The 22,229-nt window shown below is 41.5% G+C and overlaps 1 protein-coding gene across 29 annotated transcripts in view; it reads right to left on the bottom strand.

Moving 5' to 3' along the window:
- CADPS (calcium dependent secretion activator) overlaps window positions 1-22,229 on the bottom strand; it is a 781,950-nt gene that overhangs the window by 459,460 nt on the left and 300,261 nt on the right. For 9 of the 29 annotated variants that reach the window (XM_082344653.1, XM_082344655.1, XM_082344674.1 and 6 more), the window contains exon 1: window positions 13,906-20,636. The exons of 2 other annotated variants lie outside the window; for them this stretch is intronic. In XM_082344653.1, the coding sequence (XP_082200779.1) occupies window positions 13,906-14,349 (444 nt within the window). In that variant the 5' untranslated portion in view covers window positions 14,350-20,636. Of the gene's footprint in view, window positions 1-13,905; window positions 20,638-22,229 lie in introns of those variants that run through there. 18 more of the 29 variants (XM_082344650.1, XM_082344661.1, XM_082344651.1 and 15 more) reach the window with 3 other exon arrangements.

Raw genomic sequence — 22,229 nt, 5'->3', positions numbered from 1 at the left:
ACCTGGGGTTATTATGGGGCTCAGGCCCTCTTGGGGCCAGATTAAGCTCCATGTGAATCCTTTAGGTCAACTGGTCTGTGCAGTGGAATCACATGTACACTCTCTGAAATGACACCAGGTCCAGCTCTATGATCTTTGTCCAAGAGCCATTATGTCCTCCCCAGTGTTATGCAGGAGTGTTTCTGCACCTGCACAGGAAGGTATCAGATACTGGTCACTGAAATTCAGTATAATTTAAAGGGCAGGCACCTTGTTTTGCTTTTTTAAGATTTGTAAGAAGAGAAATGAACACTCATACCCTGCACATTATGACAAATACATAAAAATTACTCTAATAAACTGCAGAGAAGGGTCAACAGTTGTTCTAATGGAATGCCTTTGAACTAGTGATTCAAGACACTTCTACATACAGGCACTAATTTTCTGAGATTTTCTACAAATTTCCCCACGAAAATATAAAGATGATCTGTGTTGGATAAAACATTCAAGCCTAATACAAGACCTTTCCTCACACTGTGAAGACATTTACACCCCTCCCTTCTCTCCCTCCTCCATGCTCTCCACATACTACGCTTAGATGAATCTCCTTAAAACCATTTAGTGGTCATGGCTTTGCTGTGCTCAGAATTTTCAGTGGTTCTCCATGGCCTACGGGATAAAGTACCCCCGACCCCGCCCCACCCCTTCACACTGGTGGTGTTCATCCACAGTCATGAATAAAACCTTTGTTCTTATTTCTTTTTATCTCCAATATTGGAATCTTACACAGTCCTATTTGTCCAGAGGTCCTCAGACTTGCTTTGCATTATCTCATCTCTGAATACGTGCAAGTGTCTTTCATTCCCCCCAAAATACATCACCTCCCCATCCTTTGATCTTCTCAGTTAGTTTGAGGCTTAATTCAAATGCCACCTCCCCTATCAAGCCTGGTCAAAGCCTATTTTATCTGTTAAGCAATTGAGGCACAGTGACCAGAATCTCGAAATTTTCCAGGGGCCTAAAATAAGTCCGAGATCTCAAATGAAATGTACTGTCTCCAAAATGTACAACTAAAACTGGAAAATCAAAATTAATAAATGTTTAGTTAAATGACTTCCAAATGTATGTCAACTTCATTCATTGTTAAATTCAGAGCTCCTAAAATATCACTCCAATTAACAACAATTGGTGAGGTTGGTTTTTTTTTCAGTTTGCCAAGGTTCCTATGAAGATATTATGATTCCTGAGAAATCACAGTCATTTATTAACCAAGTCATATAGACAAACAGTTTCAAAAGCAAGACTGAAAAAAATCCTTTCCAGTTTTTTCATAATAAAAAAGTTAAGTGGCTGTTGGAAGTGAGGTACATTTTAATATATTTGCTATGAGACTATCTAAAAACGTGAGTCACTATGACTTTCAAAAGTCTTCAGTGGCCCTGGCTATATTTAGTGTGACTCCAAGACCAGCTCCGCGGTGGGAGGGCCCTAGATGTGTTCAGGAGGCCCAGGTTGGTGTCCTACGGCTCTGTGCAGTCAGTAGGACATCTCTGGACCCCACTCCCACTCCAAAACAGGGATTTAGAATACATACTCCACGTATGCAAAAAGCTTGTTTTAAAAAAGAAATGAGGTTATCTCAGTGAATTTGCTATAAATGGTAGGGAATGTTTATTACTCTAAATAATCATGAATTCAACCGACATAAATTCATGCATGAACTATTTACTGAGCACCTATTATGGTGCACCATCTACCAGACACTGGAGAATACTAAATGATCATCTCTGTAGAGTCAGGAGAAACAGGTGTACATTGAAGTAAGATGTGCCCAATGCCATAATATAATTAAAACAGTGCAAGGTTAACAATGCCAGCTAGAGTCAGACCGCCTGGACTCCAACGCACCTCTACCTGTTACTAAATGTGTGACCTAGTACAAGTTCCTTAACTACTTTGCCTCTTGCTTTCCTCATCTGTAGGGTTAAGAGGATTAGTACCTATCTTATCAGGAATAAATGAGATAAAGCTTATAAACTTATAGAACAGTGAGTATACAGAGTAAACATCCAATAAATAGTCACTATTTGTTCCTGTTCTTTTTAATGCCTAGGTGCCACTGTCTGCCTATGAGTGTGACGGGCAAGATGGGAAGGGCTTTTCAAGCTGGAGGAAGAGCATGTGCAAAGACACTGTGGCACAAAAGAGCATATGACAATGCAGGGATGTTAAGGGCTTAATATAGGCTGAAGCCAAGGGTGTGTGCAGAATTGCAGGAGTTGAAGCTGGGTGGGGAGGAAGGACCCAGTTATGCCATGCAAATGAGTTTAGAGTTTATCCTGTGTAGGCAATAGAAAGCTGCAGAAGCGTTCTGAGCAGGGAAAGGTCATGACTGGACTGGTGCTTCAGAATGATCACTATGGTAGACGGATGGAATGAGGGCAAGAAAGCAAGCAGAGAGAACAGTTAAAAGGTTATTGCAAAAGTCCATGCAAGCAGTCATGAGGGCCCAAAGCAGGGCACCAGTGATGAAGAGGAGAAAGAGATGAAAACTTTATCAGGAGAAACATCAACAGGATGTGTGTATCCTTTGGTGGCAAGGACGCGATGACCAACAGTGAAGATCTGAAGTTGAGTTGTGCACTTCAGCCTTGAAAAGCTTGGCTATATAGGAGCACCAGAACGGTATTCCAGAACTCTAAGACAATAAATTTATCTTCGTTGAGTTCGAAAAGAGAGGGGGAAGGAGTGTTGGTGAGAAATTCCACTGTTGAGTGGTCTGAGGACATCCTAGGGGAGATGTGATGGAGGTAGGTCAATGCTCTTCCAAGTGTAATGTGTAGACCTGTGCCATCTGTGAACTGCTCGCTACTGGTCTGCACCAAGATAAAGTGCTAGTACTGGAAATTACATCAATTCTATCATTAATCGGTTCAATTTAGCTGACACTTTTTTGTAGCAAGACTTTCTGGAAGAAAGCAGTGAGTTGATTTACATTCTAGTGCAAGTTCCTTATCTCATTGTGGACCCATGACAAAACATTCACTGATTGCACCAGTCTGAGACCACCCCTTCAGCAGCACTGATGTACGGATTTGAGGTCTGGTGAGAGGCCTGTCCTGGAGCCCCAGATTTGAGAATGCAAGTGTAGAGATGTTAGTAGTCAAAGCCATCATCAGTGGTGAGGTTGCTGAGAGACGGGACAGAGATGAGAAGAGGGCTGTACTAGTTTGCTAGGGCTGCTGTAACAAAGTACCACAAACTAGGTGGCTTAAACAACAGAAATTTATTGTCTTACAGCTGTTGGCACGGTCGGCTCCTTCTGAGGGCTGTAAGGAAGAATATACTCCATATCTGTCCCCTAGCTTCTGGCCATCTTTGGTGTTCCTCCCCTGTAGAAGAATCACTCCAATTTCTGCCTTCCTCTTCACATACTGTTCTCCCTGTGTGCTTGTCTCTATGTCCAAATTTCCCCTCTCAATAAGGACACCAGTTATAAGGGATTAGGGTCCACCCTAATGACCTCTTCTTAACTAATTACAACTGCAAAGACCTTATTTCCAAATAAGTCCCTATTCTAAGGTACTGGGGGTTAGGACTTCAATGTATGGCTTTTGGGGGGACATAATCAACCCATAAAGTGAGCCAAAGATGAAGACCTGAAAAACACTAGTATTTAAGATTCAGAGGCTCACCACATCCTGCCTTACACTATGAGCTCTCTGTTCAGCGTTGATGTACCTCAACTTCTCAAGCAGATTGATAGGTTCTTAGAGATCAGGAAAGCTGTCTAAAATGTTTTTCCATATTTTGCCTACAGGATTTAGTGAGTTTCTTGTATGTAGAAGTGGTTCAAAACAATGTCGTCTGATGATGTATAACAAACAAAAATTGAATATGGAAGAGCCCCCAAGAACTGTTTTGAACACAGTATGTTGTGACACGCTGCCTTATAGACAACAGTTGCTGTACTTGTCAGAAAAATCGCCAAAGGAGATGTTCAAGATATATTTTAACTCATTTGCTTAAACAACTCTATGCCTACCATCCACACCAAAAGGCTGTTCTTCTGCATGGGCAACAGAAGGCATAATTATTTGCAAGAATTTTCAGTGTTTTCCCTGTGCTTTCTTAAGTGGCACATTAGCTTCTCTGTACCACTGTGCATATTCTCCAAAATCCTATTGTCTTTCTGAAAGCACTAGAGCCCCTGGAGGGTTTGAAACTTAGCATGTACTCCCCCAAAACTTAGGGATTAAAAAAAGAAGTTAATGCAAAGTATCTCAAAACTTTCCTACTGCATGAAGTGATCCTGAAAAACACCACATTGACAGGTTGCATTTTCCTCCCATAGGCTCTAGAGGACATCAATATATTATCAGTTTATTCCAAATCTCTCAATTTTAGAAGGGTAGCCAGAAGCTTGGAACACTTAGGGGTTTGATAATTCAATTTATTTTTCAAACTTCTCAAATGTTTGCTCTCCTTGTTAAAATGAAAGGAATGGCTTAGCAAAGATAATTTTCCTTTTGACTAGTGAAAGGCGTCAGAAAAATCCATACCTAAGCAGTTTTTCTTTACAGATATTTCACACCCATCTTATATTCTTATTACCATAGCCAATATGCGATAGCACTACAGTCATTATTTATTTATATTCTAACTACACTCTGAAGGGACTTTAAACAGCTTACAGTGAGAGAGAAAACAGTGCCAAAATCCCATAAGAGAATAAAAGTAGAGAAAAGAAGCATATTTACTTATGTCTAAATATGTAGAACTTAGATTCTATTATATAACTTTGGCAATATTGAGAGTGCTAATATTTTCAACAGCCTAACTTTCGCTAGTGCTGTTGACTGCTCATTATTTTTTTTCCTTCAGAAAGAATTAAGTCAAATAAAACATATGCCCAATATGGAGATTTAGTTCTCACCTTGGCTTAAGGTTTGGTCACTTAAACATGCACTATGGTGATTCAAGTTCAACTGAGAGTCAGTCACTGCAAGGAATTCATCATTGCTTATGGTCTTTGAAAGAAGCCTTTCCTCTATAACGGATCTAGAAATTTGTCAGTTGTTGGTATAAATAAACCAGGCTGGGAGGTGACTGATGGTATGTTTCTGCAACATGAATTATTTTGAAACCATGGGGTAACTGGATTACCCTCTACGTTTTCCACTGAGAAGCTTTTGTAAAAGTATGTGAGTTGTGTCTCCATGAGAGAGGCAGACTGTATTTAAGAGCCCTTCATGTCCTCTCCATAGAAACTTCCTAGGAAATAAAGCATCAGTGCAGAATTTCAACAGTCAACGTCTACAAGCACCTACTATGTTCCAGGCACTGTTTTAGGAGACGGGGAATCAAAGAGGAATAAAATGTGGTCCCTGTCTTTGGGATTCCTACAGTCTAGTGGGAAAGAGGCACTCACAGAAAAGGTAATTTAAATATAATGTATAGGAGGAAAAGGAGGAATAAACTAGGGAATTACGGTAACATTTAGCCCAACATAAAGATTTAGGTACGGTTTCTTGAAGGAGGTAACACCTGAGTTAATTAAGAAACAAACAAGAACAAATCAAGTGAAGACAAGTGAGAAAGATGTTCTAACAGAAGGAAGAGCATGAGCAAAGGTATTGTAGTTTGAAATAGCGTGGGGGCATTTGGTGGACAAAAATGCAACAATACCGTTATTGCTACTAGGTCACAAAACTGACCAGGGATTTGAACTGATGGCCTGCAGTTAATGAAGTGTCTCAACAAAAGAGAAATAGGGATGTATTGTACCCTCAACCTCATCTATTCTGTAGACGATGCTATCATGGTAACCATTGCCTTCTGGGTTGGCTTATATGTCAATAATGATGATCAGGATGATGGTAACAGTAAGGCTTGCTCTGGTCAGAACTTCACATACAGCCCTTTCACAAATAAAAATAACACAAAATTGCACATATCAACTTAGCAATAACAAGAACAAACACTTACATACCACTTACCACAGGCCAGGCATTGTTCTAAGAGCTTTACTGTATTATCTCACTTAATTTTCACAAAAACTCAATGATGGAGCTACCATTACTATCCCCACTTTACTGATGAGTAAACTGAGCCACAGAGAGTTTAAGTAAGTTGCCCCAAATCACAGAGCCAGTTTGGGGTACATCCAAGAAAGCAAACCTAGGCATTCAAGTTTCAGAGTTTATGCTTTTAACCACCATCCTTCACTACCCATCACATGTCAAAAGCAATGACCAGACTTTGAATCACTGACTGACTTTATCCGCTTTTCTTTACCTGCTAACAACAGAGAAGTAATTCTGTTATATGCTTGGACTGACAAAAGAAAAAAATAATAAGGTAATTCTGATTGTCAGCCTTCCAATTCTGCAGAAACTAAAAATCTGATCCCAACAGAGAAACTCTTGCCAGAGACAGGGAACACAGAGTTCCAAATTCTAGATCTTTTTCTCGGATGCATTACAGAGGCCAGGGTCAGACCATCAATATCTGAGCAGCAATGGCAAGAAGAGACAGTGTTGGCAAGAACCAGATAGCTGGTGTTCTAACAACCATATACATATGATGTTCCTTTAGAACAAGCATAATTTTAGTTAAAAGTGATTAACATTCCATTATTTAAGTGATGGCTGGTAGTCTTATTTCTATTGCTTTTTGCAGACTCATAAAAACTCAGGCTCAGCTTTGCTACATCTTCCAATTATAAGAGAAGCCAGAAATATAAATTTTTACATGAAATAACTTGAAAGCTTTAAATATTGAGAACTAATTCAAAAATTTGAAAAATACATTGTAGACAAAACAAAATATATATTGGGTCAGTTTCATCCTATAGGCTGAGTCTCTTGTGTATTTCTGTAGCCTTATAATCTTTTAAGATCTCACCTCCTCATCTAAAAATGTAGACATAGTGAACTTTATGTCAGATTCTTTGAAGACAATGCCTTACTTTGTAATGTGAAAACATACCAAATACAAGTTTGAATGAAATTATAAGTCTTGATAATTAGTAACCTCATTTCCCAGAAAGAAATATCAACTATTATATGCAGAGGTGAAAGTAGAGATTATTTGAGGCTTCCCTATACCCTCTTCATAAGGCAGATGAAGAAATTACACCAGAGACAGACAATGACTTTCCCACAATCAGTGGTTTATTAATGGTAGAGTTTGAGCTCAAACACAAGTTTCAATACATAACCTTTCTCCTCATCAGCCAGCTTTCTTTATTCTGTCAAGGAAGTCACTTGAACTCCTAGATCCAGCCATGCCTGCAGTCAATCACCCTGCACTGGATTTTTCAACTACATGTACCAATAAACCTTTCCCCTCCCCCTTATTTTCCTATTGATGTAGCCACTTCAGTTGGGTTTCTGTCACTTGCAACCAAAAGAATGGGACTATTAGTCCCAGAAACAATGACTCCTTTCCACATTCCTGCTACATCATGCTCTTCTCCAAATGGGAATACTTGCCTTTCCTTATGCTTACACAAATCATACAAATTCTTTAAGACCTAGTGAAAATGAGCAGGATCCTGTGGGGGTCCTGGGCATGGAAGCCTTTCTGTGTCCCCCATTTCTTGTTTGAAGGGAATAGGCTTCAGCCTCCATGATCTTCCCTGAGTTCCAAAGGTCAGGTTCAAACAGTTGCTAATCAGGGAAGGGAGGGGAGGCAGAGACAAGGGAGGAGCAGTCAAGAAACTATAATAGTGTGGGCTTGGGACAGCATCCTGGTTACCCCTCAAGGGATACACATTAACAGTATCTTTGAACTCTTCTGCAGAACTAGAACCCCCCAACAAATGGAAGATGTTATCTACTTGATGAAGCATTCTTCCTTCCAGAGAGAAGATCAGGAGACCGCCTGAGGCCAGATTAAAGGAATGCAGGCCCTACACACACCCTGATCCTTATCAGCAACACCCCACCCCCAACGACTGCTATAAAACTCCTCACCAAATTCCCCCTCGGTTGGGATCCAGAGTTTTGAAGGGCACGAGCCCACTGTGTCCCCCTTGGCCTGGCAAAGCAATAAAGCTATTCTTTTCTACTTCACCCGAAAGTCTGTCTCTGAGATTCGATTCGGCACCAGTGCACAGAGGCCGACTTTTCGGCATCACTAACCCTACTCTACTTCCCCCATGAAGATTTTCCCTGCTATTATATCCAATCCTGTGTGTGTGTGTGTGTGTGCGCGCGCGCGCGCACGTGCGTGCACATACGTACTCTCTGTCCCCCTCCCCCACTTTAGTATTTGCAATCAGCATCTTACAATTAAACACTATCTTATTCTCAATTTATTTGGTATCTTCCAAACTAGAACGTAAGTTGCCAATTCAGAAGCATATCTCAAAGCTATCTTCTGTTTCTGCCACGAAGCCAGAGAGAGAACTGGTCTCTTTTAGAACTTAGCTTTAAGTTAGTAGAACTCTCCTGATCATTCCAACTTAAGTTGTATAGACACCGGGCCCCAAATACTGGTTATATTTCAATGTGATGGCCTATGGTTGTGTATTAAATTTGCTTTTGCCGGAAAAAGACCGTGGAATCATTTGACGTTTACCACTTTACACAGTACAACTTTTTAGGAATGAAAGATTTAATTTCCTTTGTTCTTCAGTACAGTTTTAGGGACGCAAAAGGCTATTCCAAGTGTGTAATGAGGCAAGAACTTCTCTTATTACTTTTTTGGTATTCTGCATCTTCAAAATGTCTCTACTAGTACCAGTGCATAACAGTTCCTGCCCATTGCATCAAGAAGATTGGGGAGCAAATGCCAAAAAGCATATTGAAAGAATTCAATTCTTTCCCTGAAGAGGAGAAAAACATATAATTCTTTTTGAAGGAATCCTGGTTGAACAGTCGTTTAGTTTTCTCAAAAGGTGAAAATATTTTATTTTTTTAAATGCAAATTGTATGTTGCACTGACAAACAACCCTTCAGAATTTTGAATAGTGGCGCTAACCCAAGTGCCTCAAAGCACATCTGAATGGATGAATCACCATTATTAATTTAAAATACACACACACTCACACACACATATAGTTCCCTAGCACTAGGTCTTAAATTTTATGAAAGTTATGGGCTTTTGAGTCATAAGCGAACAACAAAGTCAAAGAAGTTAATGAATAAAGAAGGAATTTCTCTGGCTAACAGTGACTCAACGTTAGCCATAATTTTAGGGCAAAATATAAACTGAATCACATGGAAATGAGTAACTTGAACTTACAACACATTTGGCCTAGTCAACAGTTCTCTTGAATGAAGAATTCATATAGAACTGACACAACTTTAGGATTGCCCCTTTCTCTCATCATATACATACAGACACACATGTATACACACCTGCATATGCACACATAATACTCATTTTGGACATTTGTAACCCAGGCGTTACGAATAGTTCCTAGCTAACTAAAAAAAAAAAAAACCAAAAAACTAGTCATGTTAATCTACACATTACACAGAATTCTTTACCGTGCCCGCTTTTACATTCCCTCAGGAACATCTATAAGTAGCTAGTTCACATGAGGTAGCCACTCATCACCATTACTACATAACTTAGAAACATATGGTGTAGCTCTGCCATGCCAACTTCTAGGTATTCACTCTAGCATTCTGACAAAAGAAGAAAAAAAAAAGCTCAGAACTGTTTTTCAAATTGTCATTTATCAGCTGCTGAAACATACATTGTGACAGCTGATGACTAGGTTTTCGTTGTGGTCATAAATTATCATTACCTGCATGTTATATTTAGATTCACTGTAGTACAAGGAAAATAAACCTACAAATGATAAAATATTGAAACCAAGCAAGACCCTGTGGGGCTCCCGGGCACAAATCCTCTCTGTGTCCCCCGTTTCTTGTTTGTAGGAAATAGGCTTCATTTAACCTCTATGACCTTCCCTGAGTTCCAAAGGGCAGGTTCAGTTGCTAATCAGGGAAGGGAGGGGATACTGAAACAAGGCTGGGAGCAGTCAAGAAACAAAAATGCAGCCTTGGGTCAGGGTCCTGGTTCCTCCTCAAGGAATATACGTAACACTATCTTGGAGCTCTTTTGCAGAACTAAGGCCCACACCCAGGTAGAGGAAGGCAACTTCTGGCTGAGCGCAAGATTCCGGGAGCACCGCCCTGTTACATCACCACCAACCAATCAGAAGAAAGTCACACACCCTGCAGCCCTCACCCCAAATTCTGCCCATGAAAACCGCCCTCCAAACCATCAGGGATTTCGGGATTTTTGAGCATGAGCCATCCGTTCTTCTTGCTTGGCCCTGCAATAAACCTTTCTCTGCTCCAAATTCCTACATTTCCATTCAGTTGGCCTCACTGTGCCTTGGGCACACGAACTTTGTTCAGTAACAATATGTTTTCACATAGTCTGTTTCGAGTCCCCTCTTTTAAGTGGGAAGAGTGTTAGAAAGTCTAGGCATTCTCTTTCCCAGTAAAAGTGAAACCGAAGTAATTAACTATCAGAATGATCCAGCAATAGCACCTTTTTCCTCTACTTCCCAATTGTTCTTCTGAGCTAAAATACTTTTTTTTTCCCCAGCTCAAACTGCACAGAAAGACTGACAACAGTCTGCTGTTCAGATTTACCAGCTAACAGCCCATCTCTCTCCTTCAGACTCTTTATGAAGTTAGTACTTAAACGATTATTTTGGCCATGTTGACTATTTGATAGGTGCCCAAAGGGAAGGGGCAGGTCTTTCTCGACTCATATAGAAACAATCCTGAGTAAAGAAGTACACGAGACATGCTATCACTTCTCTTTTTCATTTTAGAATATCCCTGGCCAGTGTTGTATATTAAAAAGATAGGATGAGAGAACTCCATGCCTAAATTCCCACTCTTTCACCTGTCTACATAGTGCTTTAGGCAAATTACAAAACCTCTCTGAGTCTCAGTTTTCTTTTCTAAAAATGAGGATGTAATTCCTGAAATGTGAAGAGAACTTAAAATGATCTAAGAACAGAAATAGGAAGTTAGGTAAAAAACTAAGTAAATTTAAATAAACTGTAGATTTTAGTTAACAATAATGTATCACTATTGGTTCTTTAATTGTTAACACATGTACCATACTGCCGGAAGATAATTATAGGGGAAAACTGCGTCTGGGTTGTATGGAAACTCTCTGTACTCTTTTCTCAATTTTTCAGTAAATCTAAAACTCTCCTAAAAAACTAAAGTCTATTTTTTTAAAATGACCTAAGGTAGGTGCATTGCACATAGTAGGTACTTGAAAAATGGCAGCCAGTGTTATGACATAGACTATTTGGTTTCATAAAGTCTGCTAAACTCTGTACAACATGACCTTTTCCCCCCCAACTTTATGGAGATATAATTGACATAGAACACTGTGTAACTTTAAGCAATACAGCATGAGGATTTCACAATATGACCTTTTCCGCAGTTCAGCAATTCTTTTTCATAGGCAGTTCTCTCTTTACCCCACCCCGTGTCACTCTATTCCCTTTCTCTACATCATTTTTCCTCTTTTTCTAGTTCATCCATTTCTGTTCTACTACAAACTCATGTTTACTTTACAACTAGTTTCTATTTCTCCAAGACTAATTCATCAATCTTATTTGTCGGCTTTAAATTTTACCACAATGATTACGCAAACTTTTAGTTACTTTCAATGACTGCGTCTTAAAAAAAAAAAAAAAAAATCAAAGTTCAAGCTTTCTACTTGGAGAAAAATAGCAGAACAGCTTTTTCCAGAAAGGCACGAAACACTTAAAGATATAGTAATGGGGAGAACTCGTTTTCTGTTGTAATAAAGAGATAGATATTCAGCTTCCCAGTATAGACAACAGCCGTGAGGCAGCTTTGCCGGGATATGTATTTAGTCTGCTGCAACAACTAAAAATAGTTTGACCAAATGCCAGTGTTATCAATCTGTCCTGGAGTCCGTCTGATATTAAGGTCATGTGTAAAAACAGAACTCACTTGCCCCTCAAAACCACAGCTTTGAATGGATGGTAAAACACACCAGATCAGATCAGAAAAACTAGCCTCATGACAATCTTTCTCAGGTGGCTGAAGGTTCTGTTTAGAAGAAATGGGTCTTCATGAGAATGGACTTCTTTCCCCATTCTGGTTCTGGATTTCAGCCTCTATTTGAAGGACAGAGCTATAGAGTCTTTTGACTGATAAAGGGAAGTTTGTTTTTTAACTTTTAAGTGACAACAGTTTTCATTGCCAAAGGAACAGGAATCCTTAGCAGGTGCTGTTAATAATGGGATAGATTTTTGGAGACGGAATTGCCCCTGCTATAAAGACACAATTAACAAAATAATTCCAACCTGAAACTTGAAATATCAGGCCCTGTGGACCCAAACCCAACCTTAAAAGCATATCCAAAAACTTTTACTGTTCTGAGAATACTTCTGCTCTACTGTAGTTCAAAATCCTCGTTGAAAAAGCAAGGGACCACTGATGGGGGTTTGCGAGGGGGCTGTGTAGCCCACCTGCTCTTTCTCAACCAGGAAATGAGTTTTATTTTTAATAAAACTGATACCCAAGCTTGTGACAGCCGAAATAAATCATCAGCTCTGGGTGGTGTGTGTACGTATACAAGCAAAGCAAACAGAGAAATCTGTGCTAACTCAAGATAAGGGTGGATAAATATAGGAAAACCCAGCAGTCTACTACAGGCAGCACGTAATTCAGTCTCAAATGGCAGCAACCGAGAAATTCACTATTTTAAGAAATGGGTCTCCTAACCTCGATGGGGTTAGAGCTGGCTTTAATCGCCCCTCACACCGCCCCTCTAGGGGCTTCACAGGTTTTTCTGTTAGTCCAGCTGCTGCAGATTCATCTAAAAGAGACAGAACGGGATGCTTTCTTCACTCACTCACTCCAGCTGGGTACCTGACCCCTTCTCTTCTGGTCCGACGCCCTCGACCTGCATTAACTAACCCCTCCTTTCTCTGGCTGGAGAACAGCTGATAGAAATAGGCACTTTTTTCACATCAAAGGCAGCCCAGAGCCTCCTCAGCCTTGCCAGCCTCAGACACAAAAAGCTTTTGATGCTTATAATTGAGAGGCTTTTTCCAGCTGCACTTTATCAAGCTAGCAGCGCCAGGGCTTGGAGGGCCTCGCAGAACCAGAAGGTGGCGGCGAAGTCACCTTGGGAAAAGAAGGGGGTCAGAGGGAGGAAGGCAGAGGGGCTGACGGGCAGCAGGACCAGACGGCGTGCCCCTGCTCTGGGGTCAGTGAGCAAGGGGAAGGGAGATTGGAGGGAAGCCCAGCCAGAGTGAAGCGATGTCCAAGGACCCCCGAGGCGACCCTAATAGGTGATCAGCTGACCCGGGCGGAGGGAGGAGGGTGCCCTTCGCAGCATCACGGGAAGCTTCGCCTTCTGGGCTCGCTTTCTCCCGCCTGCCCCGGCGGTTGCTCTCTGCCCGCGTTAGCCTGAGAGCGGCTCGGAGGCGCTCTACCCGCTCCGCACCGGAGCCCCCCCTCTGCCGGGCGCCCCCGCCCGCCCAGCGCACGCCCAGGAGGGCGGGCCGGGAGTTGAGCGCAGCCGCCCGCCGCCGGAGAGTGCTGGGAGCCCTGCAAGCAAGCCAGGCCTCTCTAGGCGCCGCGGGCTGCAAATCACTTCACGAGCCTCCCGGGCCACAAAGCGGGACTGGCGCGCCTCGCTCCCCGACAGGGAGGCCCGGGCACTGAATGCTGCGCTCCAGGCTCCTTGCCGGGCCCGGGCAGCTCCTGGCGCGCTCCGGGCCGGGTTGGGCTAGGCCCAGCCGCGGAGAGGGGGCCTCGTAACCCCTTCCCCCGGGCGCGGTCTCCTCCTCCTCCAGCTCCTCCTCGCCAGCTGCGCCGCCAGCTCCCATTGTTCGCCCCGCCCGCCTGGCGACATCCCGGCGCTACTCCTGGGCCTCCCAGGCGCACCTACCTTCTGCTGCCGGCGAGCCATGTCGGTGGGCTGCTTGGCGTTGAAGGGGTAGGCGATGCAGCGCATCACGAACACATAGAGCTGCAGCCTCTTCTTCCTCTCCTCCTCCTCTTTCTGCAGCCGTTCCAACTCCTCCTTCTCCTTCTCGCTCACGACCGACGGGCTGGGGCTGGAGGGCCGGCCGCCACCGGCGCGGCTGCTGGGCTGCAGCCCCCCGGCCCCGCCGCCGCTGCTCGCGCCGCTGCCCACGCCGCCGCCGGCGCCAACCCCGGCCCCGGCGCCGGCACCGCCGCCGCCCCCCAGCCCGGCGCCGCCGCCCGAGCCTTCGCTGGTGCGGCTGGGAGACAGGCGCGCGCCGGACGCGGCCGAGCCGAGCACATCCTTGCCGCTCTCCTCCTCCAAGATCTCATCCGATTCCTCTTCGCTGGATGAAGGGTCCAGCATGGTGGCGCCTGGGGAGGGGGTGTCCCTGGAGCCCCTGGCTTGGGGTGCAAAAGGTGGGGGGCGCTGGAGGCAGCTGGGGGTCGGCTCTCCCGGATGGCCGCTTCTCCCCAAATCAGGGAGCGAGCGCGCTGCTGCTCAGCCTCGGCCGCCGCGACTGCTTCCTCCGCCCGGCGTTCGAGAGCTGGGCTCAGACTCAGAAGCACGAGGGGAGGAGGGGAAGGGCGGGTTGCGTCCGTGGACCCGAGGTGGGCAAGGCGGAGAGTCAGTTGCGAGCCCCGAGCCCGCAGCCGGATGCCATCTGCAGCCGCTGAAGGAGGCGCCTCCAGAAAAGATGCCGAGTGTTGCAAGCTGTCGGTGCAGCCTAGAGCCGAAGAGGCATCTTGCCGATTGGGGAGGGAGCGGCGCTTACGTGTTTATTGGCTTAACTCTCCCCTGTCCGCGGCGTAAAGCGTGGCTGCAGAGGGCTGGAGCGGGGAGAGCGCAGAGCATTCCCCGAAGTCTCAGAGCTTCCGTACTGACCCTAATGTTTTCCCGCTCTCCTCACTCCCACCCCTTTGTGGATAATTTCCTCCCTGATGCCCAGCTCTCCTGGCTTCGACCTCTCTCCCCCTCCCGCGGACAAAAAGTTCTTGCGGGAGGAGGAAATAGACAAACCAGTGATGACTTTTTGTCAGCGAAGAGTAGGCTGTTGGAGACTCAATTCAGAGGTCTCACTAAGAGGAAGTCGGCGAGATCTTACACGCGAAAGAAGGAGGCTATTTCCTATCCCCAGCTTTCTTCACACTTGGGACACGGGGGCAGTGGGGCTGCGCAGCCCATTTGTTCCACCTGTGTAAACTCTGATGCCAGCAATTTACGCCCACCCTCATTAAAATACAAGTGAATCCAATTCTGAGCGGATTGGTGTGTCGACCATGCAGCTCAACTATTTAAGTAGAACCCCCCGCCCCTGGTTACTCTGCATTCTTCAATTCCAAGAACTGGTAATACTTTATGCTGAGGTGAGCCTACCGTAGAAACAGAAGGGTTTCTGGTTGCTGAGCCCTTCCTCCATTATGGCTCGCTGGAAGATCTGGGAGGATTGGGGACCCCAAGATCAGACAAAGACACCCTAAGAACTGAGTGCATCAACATCTAATCCGTTTACTCTGTCGCGCAGTCTTCCTTCCTGCTTCTCCGTTATCTATTAATTCAAAGCAGCAGATGGTGCTTTCCTTCTCCCTGCTCCTTTCACTTAAGCCAAAAAACCCAGCTCACGGGGGAGCTGGCCAGCGTGCTGAATCTTATCAGCGAAGGGCAGATGGACTGAAAACAAACCAACACCTTTTACCCTTTGATCTTAGGCTATCTAGAGACCTCTCTTGGCTTTTCCTCACCCCATCTCCTACATTTATGTATTTTCAGTGCTCTAATTATTCGTAGATACTCGTGGGAGTTATTGTTAAAGTGTAGTGCGAATTTAAAGTGTATATCACATCTGTCCTTATGTATTTTAAAATTTACCATGAGTTTTACTGTAGGCTTTAAAATTCAAAGGAAGTTTTCTAGCTAGTCTCCTTGAGACCTAAAAATGAATTTAAAACAACTAGCTCCACATTAATTCCAAAATCCTGTTTAAATGTTTTAAATTAAGTAATATATACATGGCTCATACTTGACTTCACCACCATACTCACCTCAAGGACAAAACTTCTGTGGTCATCATGCATTCTGTATCAATTTAAAATAAGTAATCCAGCAACATGGAAAGTGTTATATTTTCGCAGTTCTCACTTTTAAATTTTTTCTAAAGAAGTAAAAGATGTTCAAATTATGTTTTATTGGTTTCCCTGGGATGTGAAATATAGTAGGCCAATCAATTAATAAATTAACCTTTATTTAGCACCTTTTTATGAGTGAACATTGTTCTAGGTGCTTGGGGTAGGTGGAATTTTTAGAAGACATTCTCTTAAAGAGTCTATAATCTCCTTTGGGAGATACAATACAAGTATGTGAAAAAGATTGACAACACTTATTTCAAGGCAACATATCAACAAATTCAAGTTAGTAAACTGCTAAAAGCTTGCTTGAATGAAGCAACTGGGAATGGAAGAAAATCATATATTTCTCAAAAGAGAGAGTTAAATTTTAAAGAAAGGAGCCATATAACTGGATGGTGAAAAGGGAAGGTATTATAAGTGGAAAGAGTGACTTGCAAAGCCATAGTGATAGGACAAAGGACCAAGTAAGGTACAGAGTGTTATGGAGGTGGTGTGTGGGTAGGAAAGGGAGAATTGAGGAGGAAAAAAAAGAGTTGAAATTATAATCCATTTGGCCAAATTGGGGAGGGAAGGTTCATATTTAGGGCACGAAGAAATGAATTGTTAGCTAGGGAGCATGTGGTGATTTATGGAGGAGGTGCTTTTGAAGGCAAGACAAAGCCATTTACTAATTAGATATTTTTCAAGCAAGATAAGGCATTTAAGTATCATCACATTAGGCACCGGTAGAAAAGTGGTCATGAACTCTGTCTTTAGAACCATTTGGAATTTCTCAATCACTGTAATACATTTTTGTTTAGTTTTGTATTTTTACAAACCTTTTTGAGTTTTGTGGGGTTTTTTTTCCATTTATACTCATTAAAACATAAACTCAGTATCTACCTTGTGTTAATCATATAAACCTATGATATCGGTATTAAATATGAGATTGCTTAGATAAATCTAACAGTCTTCTCAATACACCCATGAGCGTTCAATCAAAGAGACTTAAATTTTACTGGAAATACTTTTGTAATCTTCCTTTTCAAAACATGTCCATTGCTGACTTTTAAAATGTATGTCCTTTCAACGGTATTTTTTACCTTAGCTGAAAGTTAATTCAGTGTCCTGAGAGATATTATAACTCTTTGCTACTGCTGAAGGTAAGATATGCCAACCCAAACTCCTTAGGCATCTAAACCAGGAGTTGTGGCTTTCCTAGATGCAAATTTTGATGAAGAAGGAAGAAAAGAACCCCAGAACATATCCAAAGGCTCTGAACATTAGCCTACTTTTTGTTGACATCCATATTCTTCTTTTTAAACATACAAATCTACCATAGATTCTGATACACGTAAGTATTTATATGCTCAAACAAGCTATTTTAGGTGCTTGCATGCTTGCCTCTACCTCCAGTTCTGCTTTGTAGGAAACTTGAATAACCTTAGGGTGACAGAATAAATTTTAGTCAGCCATCTGGAGACCATATCATGAAAGTAGAAGTTATAACATGGAATTTTTTAAATCCCAGCAAAACCTAGAGGAAATAGAAATGACTGAGACACTAAACCAGGGTTTTATAATCTGGACCTGGATTATCTCTAAACCTCATTCTTCACTGAATTGTTTGCTGTGATTGTGTAAAAAGCTGCAAGTATGAAGGAATAGCTGACTTGTTGGTAATCAATAGACACTTTGGTGAAAAACAATCACTTCTTTATGTCACTCATATAACATGTTTCAATCAAATAAAACTGAGTTTAATGCCCATCTTAATGTTTTTCTCAGTTTGTTACTAGAGGATAGTTTGGCCAAATTAAATATATATATTTTAAAATCTCACAATAAATTTCATATTATCCAGATGTAATCATCTCATCCAATCAATATATATTTTTTTAATTTAAGAATAACTCACAAACACCAAAAAGGGTAAATTTGAACCTTACGGTATGCCTAAAGTCAAGTTAAATGCTTGGGCTCTCAACACAGGCAGTTCTGCCTTTGCTACTTAATAGCAGAGTTATTCTGAGAAAATTATTCAATGACTTAGACTCAGTTTCCTCATCTGGAAAATGAGGGATAGTAGTACTCATTTCCCTCGGAATGACAAGAAAATTAAATTGAATATTATAAGAAAAGTATTTTTCAACAGATTTTAGATTTAAACGTTTTTTCACCTGGTGGGAGATGGACTTATAATAAATGAGGTGACTAGAAATTGGGCATGCATAACTGGAAGGAAAAACAACATTAAAAAATAAAATAGCCGAACTTTCTCACACAATATCCAAAAATAAACTTAAAATGGATTAAAGACTTAATGTAAATGAAACCATAAAACTCCTAAAAGAAAACATAGGCAGTGTGCACTTTGACATCGACCTTAGCAATCTTTTGGGGGGTATGTCTCCTCAGGCAAGGGAAACAAAATCAAAAATAAATGGGACTACATCAAACGAAAAGATTCTGCACAGAGAAGGAAATTATCAACAAAATGAAAAGGCCACCTACAGAACAGCAGAAGACATTTGCACATGTTATATCTGATAAGGGGTTAATATCCAAATATACAGAGAACAAATACAACTCGACATTAGAAAAAAAAAAAAAGATTAAAAAAATGGGCAGAGGACCTGAAAAGACATTTTTCCAAAGAAGCCATACAGATGGACAACAGGCACATGAAAAGCTGCTCAACATCACTAATTTTCAGAGAAATGCAAATCAAAACCACAATGTCAGACCTGTCAGAATGGCTATTATCAAAAAGATAACAAATAAGTGTTGGCGAAGATGTGGAGCAAAGGGAACCCTTGTGCACTGTTAGTGGGAATGTAAATTGGTGCAGCCACTGTGGAAAACAGTATGGAAGTTCTTCAGAAAATTAAAAATAGAACTACCATACCATCCAGCAATTCCACTCCTAGGTATTTATCTGAAGAAAACAAAAACACTAATTCGGAAAGATTCTATGCACATTTATATTCATTGCAGCATTACTTACAATAGCCAAGACATGGAAGCAACCTAAATGCCCATCAATAGATGAATAGATAAAGAAAATGTGGTGTATATATACAATGGAATCTTACTCAGCCATAAAAAAAAGAATGAAATCTTGCCATTTGCTACAACATGGGTGGACCTAGAGGGTATTGCACTAAGTGAAATAAGTCAGAGAAAGACAAATATTGTATGAATCCACAAATTTGTGGAATCTAAAAAACAAAACAAATGAACAAAAGTAACAAAATAGAAACAGAGTCATAGATACAGGTGGTTGTAATGTATAGAAATATTGAGAAATATAGAAATATTGTGCACCAGAAACTAACATAGTGTTATAGTCAATTATACCTCACAACAAACAACAAACTCATTTAAAGAAAAGATCAGTGCTTCCCTGGTGGCGCAGTAGTTAAGAGTCCACCTGCCAATGCAGGGGACATGGGTTCAAGCCCTGGCCCGGGAAGATCCCACATGCTGCAGAGCAACTAAGTCTGTGCGCCACAACTACTGAGCCTGTGCTCTAGAGCCCGCGAGCCACAACTACTGAAGCCCACGCGCCTGGAGCCCGAGCTCCGCAACAGAAGAAGCCACCACAATGAGAAGCCCACGCACTGCAACGAAGAGTAGCCCCCACTCGCTGCAACTAGAGAAAGGCCACGTGCAGCAACGAAGACCCAACGCAGCCAAAAATAAATAAATAAAATAAATTTTAAAAAAATAATAAAGAAAAGATCAGATTTGTGGTTACCAGAGGCAGGGGATGGGAGGAGGGGAAACTGGATGAAGGTGGTCAAAAGGTACAAACTTCCAGTTTTAAGATAAGTAAGTACTAGGAATGTAATGTATAACATGATAAAGATAATTAACATTGCTGTATGCTATATGTGAAAGTTAGGAGAGTAAATCCTAAGAGTTCTCATCACAAGGAAAACCATTTTTTTCTTTTATATCTATATACAAATGGAGATGATAGATGTTCACTAAAATTATTGTGGCGATCATTTTACCATACACCTTAAACTTATACAGTGCTGTATGTCAATTATATCTCAATAAAATGGAAGAAAAAAAGAAAAAATCACATAATCCAGAAATAGATCCTTGAAAAATAGAATACTTACTTATCAGTATTTATTCAATTGATCCCTATCTTGTTTTAGATAGTATTTTCAGGGCCTTAGAAAATGGTTTTTTTGTTTGCAAAAGCTGCTCTTCATCATTACTCTTTATCATATAATAATTCTTGCTAAAGTGAAACGAAGTGGGTTAAGATGGAATTAAAGGATAATCATAAGACTAAAATAATAGAATCGAGCCACATAAAAACATTTTCTTTTACTCCAGGCAACAAAACAAAAGGTTTTGGAATGATAAATAATACTACTTACAGGAATTGGTCTCAGAAAACCACCTTATTAGTTTAAAAAGATGATAAAAATGTATTTTACAATAAATATTTAACTTGAATTCTGAAAACCAACTGTTCCCGAGGGTAATCACATTTCTTGTGTATACAATTTCTTTTAATAGAAGTAGGAGCTAGATGTGGTATAGATTGAAATGGTTTATGCTGGTGTTTACATGGACAAAGTGAAGGATTGAGTCTTTTGCATTGACTCTGGGCTACAGTGACATGCCAGCAAATAAAAGGGGAAAAAATACCAGTATAGCTGTTTCCATATGAGATTTTAGGTAGATGATTCCTCTAATTAGCCCAATTCTCTAATTTGGCTTACACTGGTATATGCTGTTATCATTATATCTTTACCTTCTCAAAAAAATTTTCTGGGTTGATTGTCTTGGTTATATTTAATTGGCTTTAGACTGCGAAGCTTTTAACAGCTTGTAAATAGGAATGACTGACATCACGGTATTTTCATATTAACAAGTTTGTTTTTAAACAATTGAAAATAGTAAATTCCTTCAACTTGGGCTACCCTAAAACATATGGGTCTTTTGAATAGCTAATCTTCTGGAGGAAGATAATGAGTACGAAAAAAAGGTTGAGAGAGGCTTGATGAATGAAGGGAAAGTAAGCAAAAATCTAAGGATGGGTCCCATTAAGGGGTAGATACTATCATCTGGGTCACAGGTCAATAGAGGCTAACCTGCTGGGGGAAATGCTTTAAACCAGGTCTAGTCACCACATGCCATTAGCAAAAGGCTGATAATACTTGAGTAAGACATATATTTTAGGCTTTGTATCTAAGCAGAATCTCTGCCTTCATCATCCAGAATTCATATTTTGATGTTTTACCACTTTCTGACCGGTTGCAAGGTACAGAAAACTGAAATAACAATTAGGTACAATTAGGCATGTCTGCAAAAAGACAGAGAGAAAGCCCTGCCCCGAGACTGCAGGCCTTGAATCCACTCACCCCAGTTACATGAAAGAAGAAAACAGAAGAGATATACGTGGCTGCCACAGCTCTTTGATGCACAGTGACCTGCCTACTCATTAACATGCTTCAACTGGCATATATTATCTGATAAATCTGATTAATACACCCTCTTCTTGAGGAGGAGAGAGAAGAGAGCCAGGAGCTTGCCTTTCTCCCTGAGAGATCATAACCCAAGCTACCACCTTTCACCAGGTGGCTCAGGCTCTCAGATCCCTGGCTATCCTGCAACCAAGAACCCGGGTGAACCGCTGTATTTGATTCTTAAGAGTGGGTCTCTCTCCATCAGTTGTATTTATTTGGAATTCTGGCACTTTCTTGGCAATATCTTTGAAAGAGATAATGAGTTAATGCATGTGTGTGCTTGGGACAAAGTATAGTAAGCATTTGATAAATGCCAGTGGAGATGGAGATGCTGTTGGTAACTATTATGAAACTTATTGAAAATGACAAGGCTAGGTTCTATTTTTTGCAAGCGGGAAGAGGGGCATAGTTCACTAAGGCCAGTGAGAACCTCTTGCCCCTTAAGAGAAAGGCAACTTAGCATTGGAAACCCACAGCAGACTATGAGAGTCAGCACCAGAGCTACAATACAGGTCTTGGAGGAAGTGGGCATTGTGTTCCTTCAGTGTAAATTTAATACCTCCCCTTCTTCACCCATTCTAATGTCTTGATCTACTTTTACATTTTTAGAAGTTATACGAACATAAGGAGGGGAGTTAAGTGAAGG

The sequence above is a fragment of the Balaenoptera borealis genome (genome assembly GCF_965194805.1).
Source record: "Balaenoptera borealis genome assembly, chromosome: 12".
In the NCBI taxonomy this organism is placed as follows: Eukaryota; Metazoa; Chordata; class Mammalia; order Artiodactyla; family Balaenopteridae; genus Balaenoptera; species Balaenoptera borealis.
This window is presented reverse-complemented; position numbering and strand designations above follow the sequence as displayed.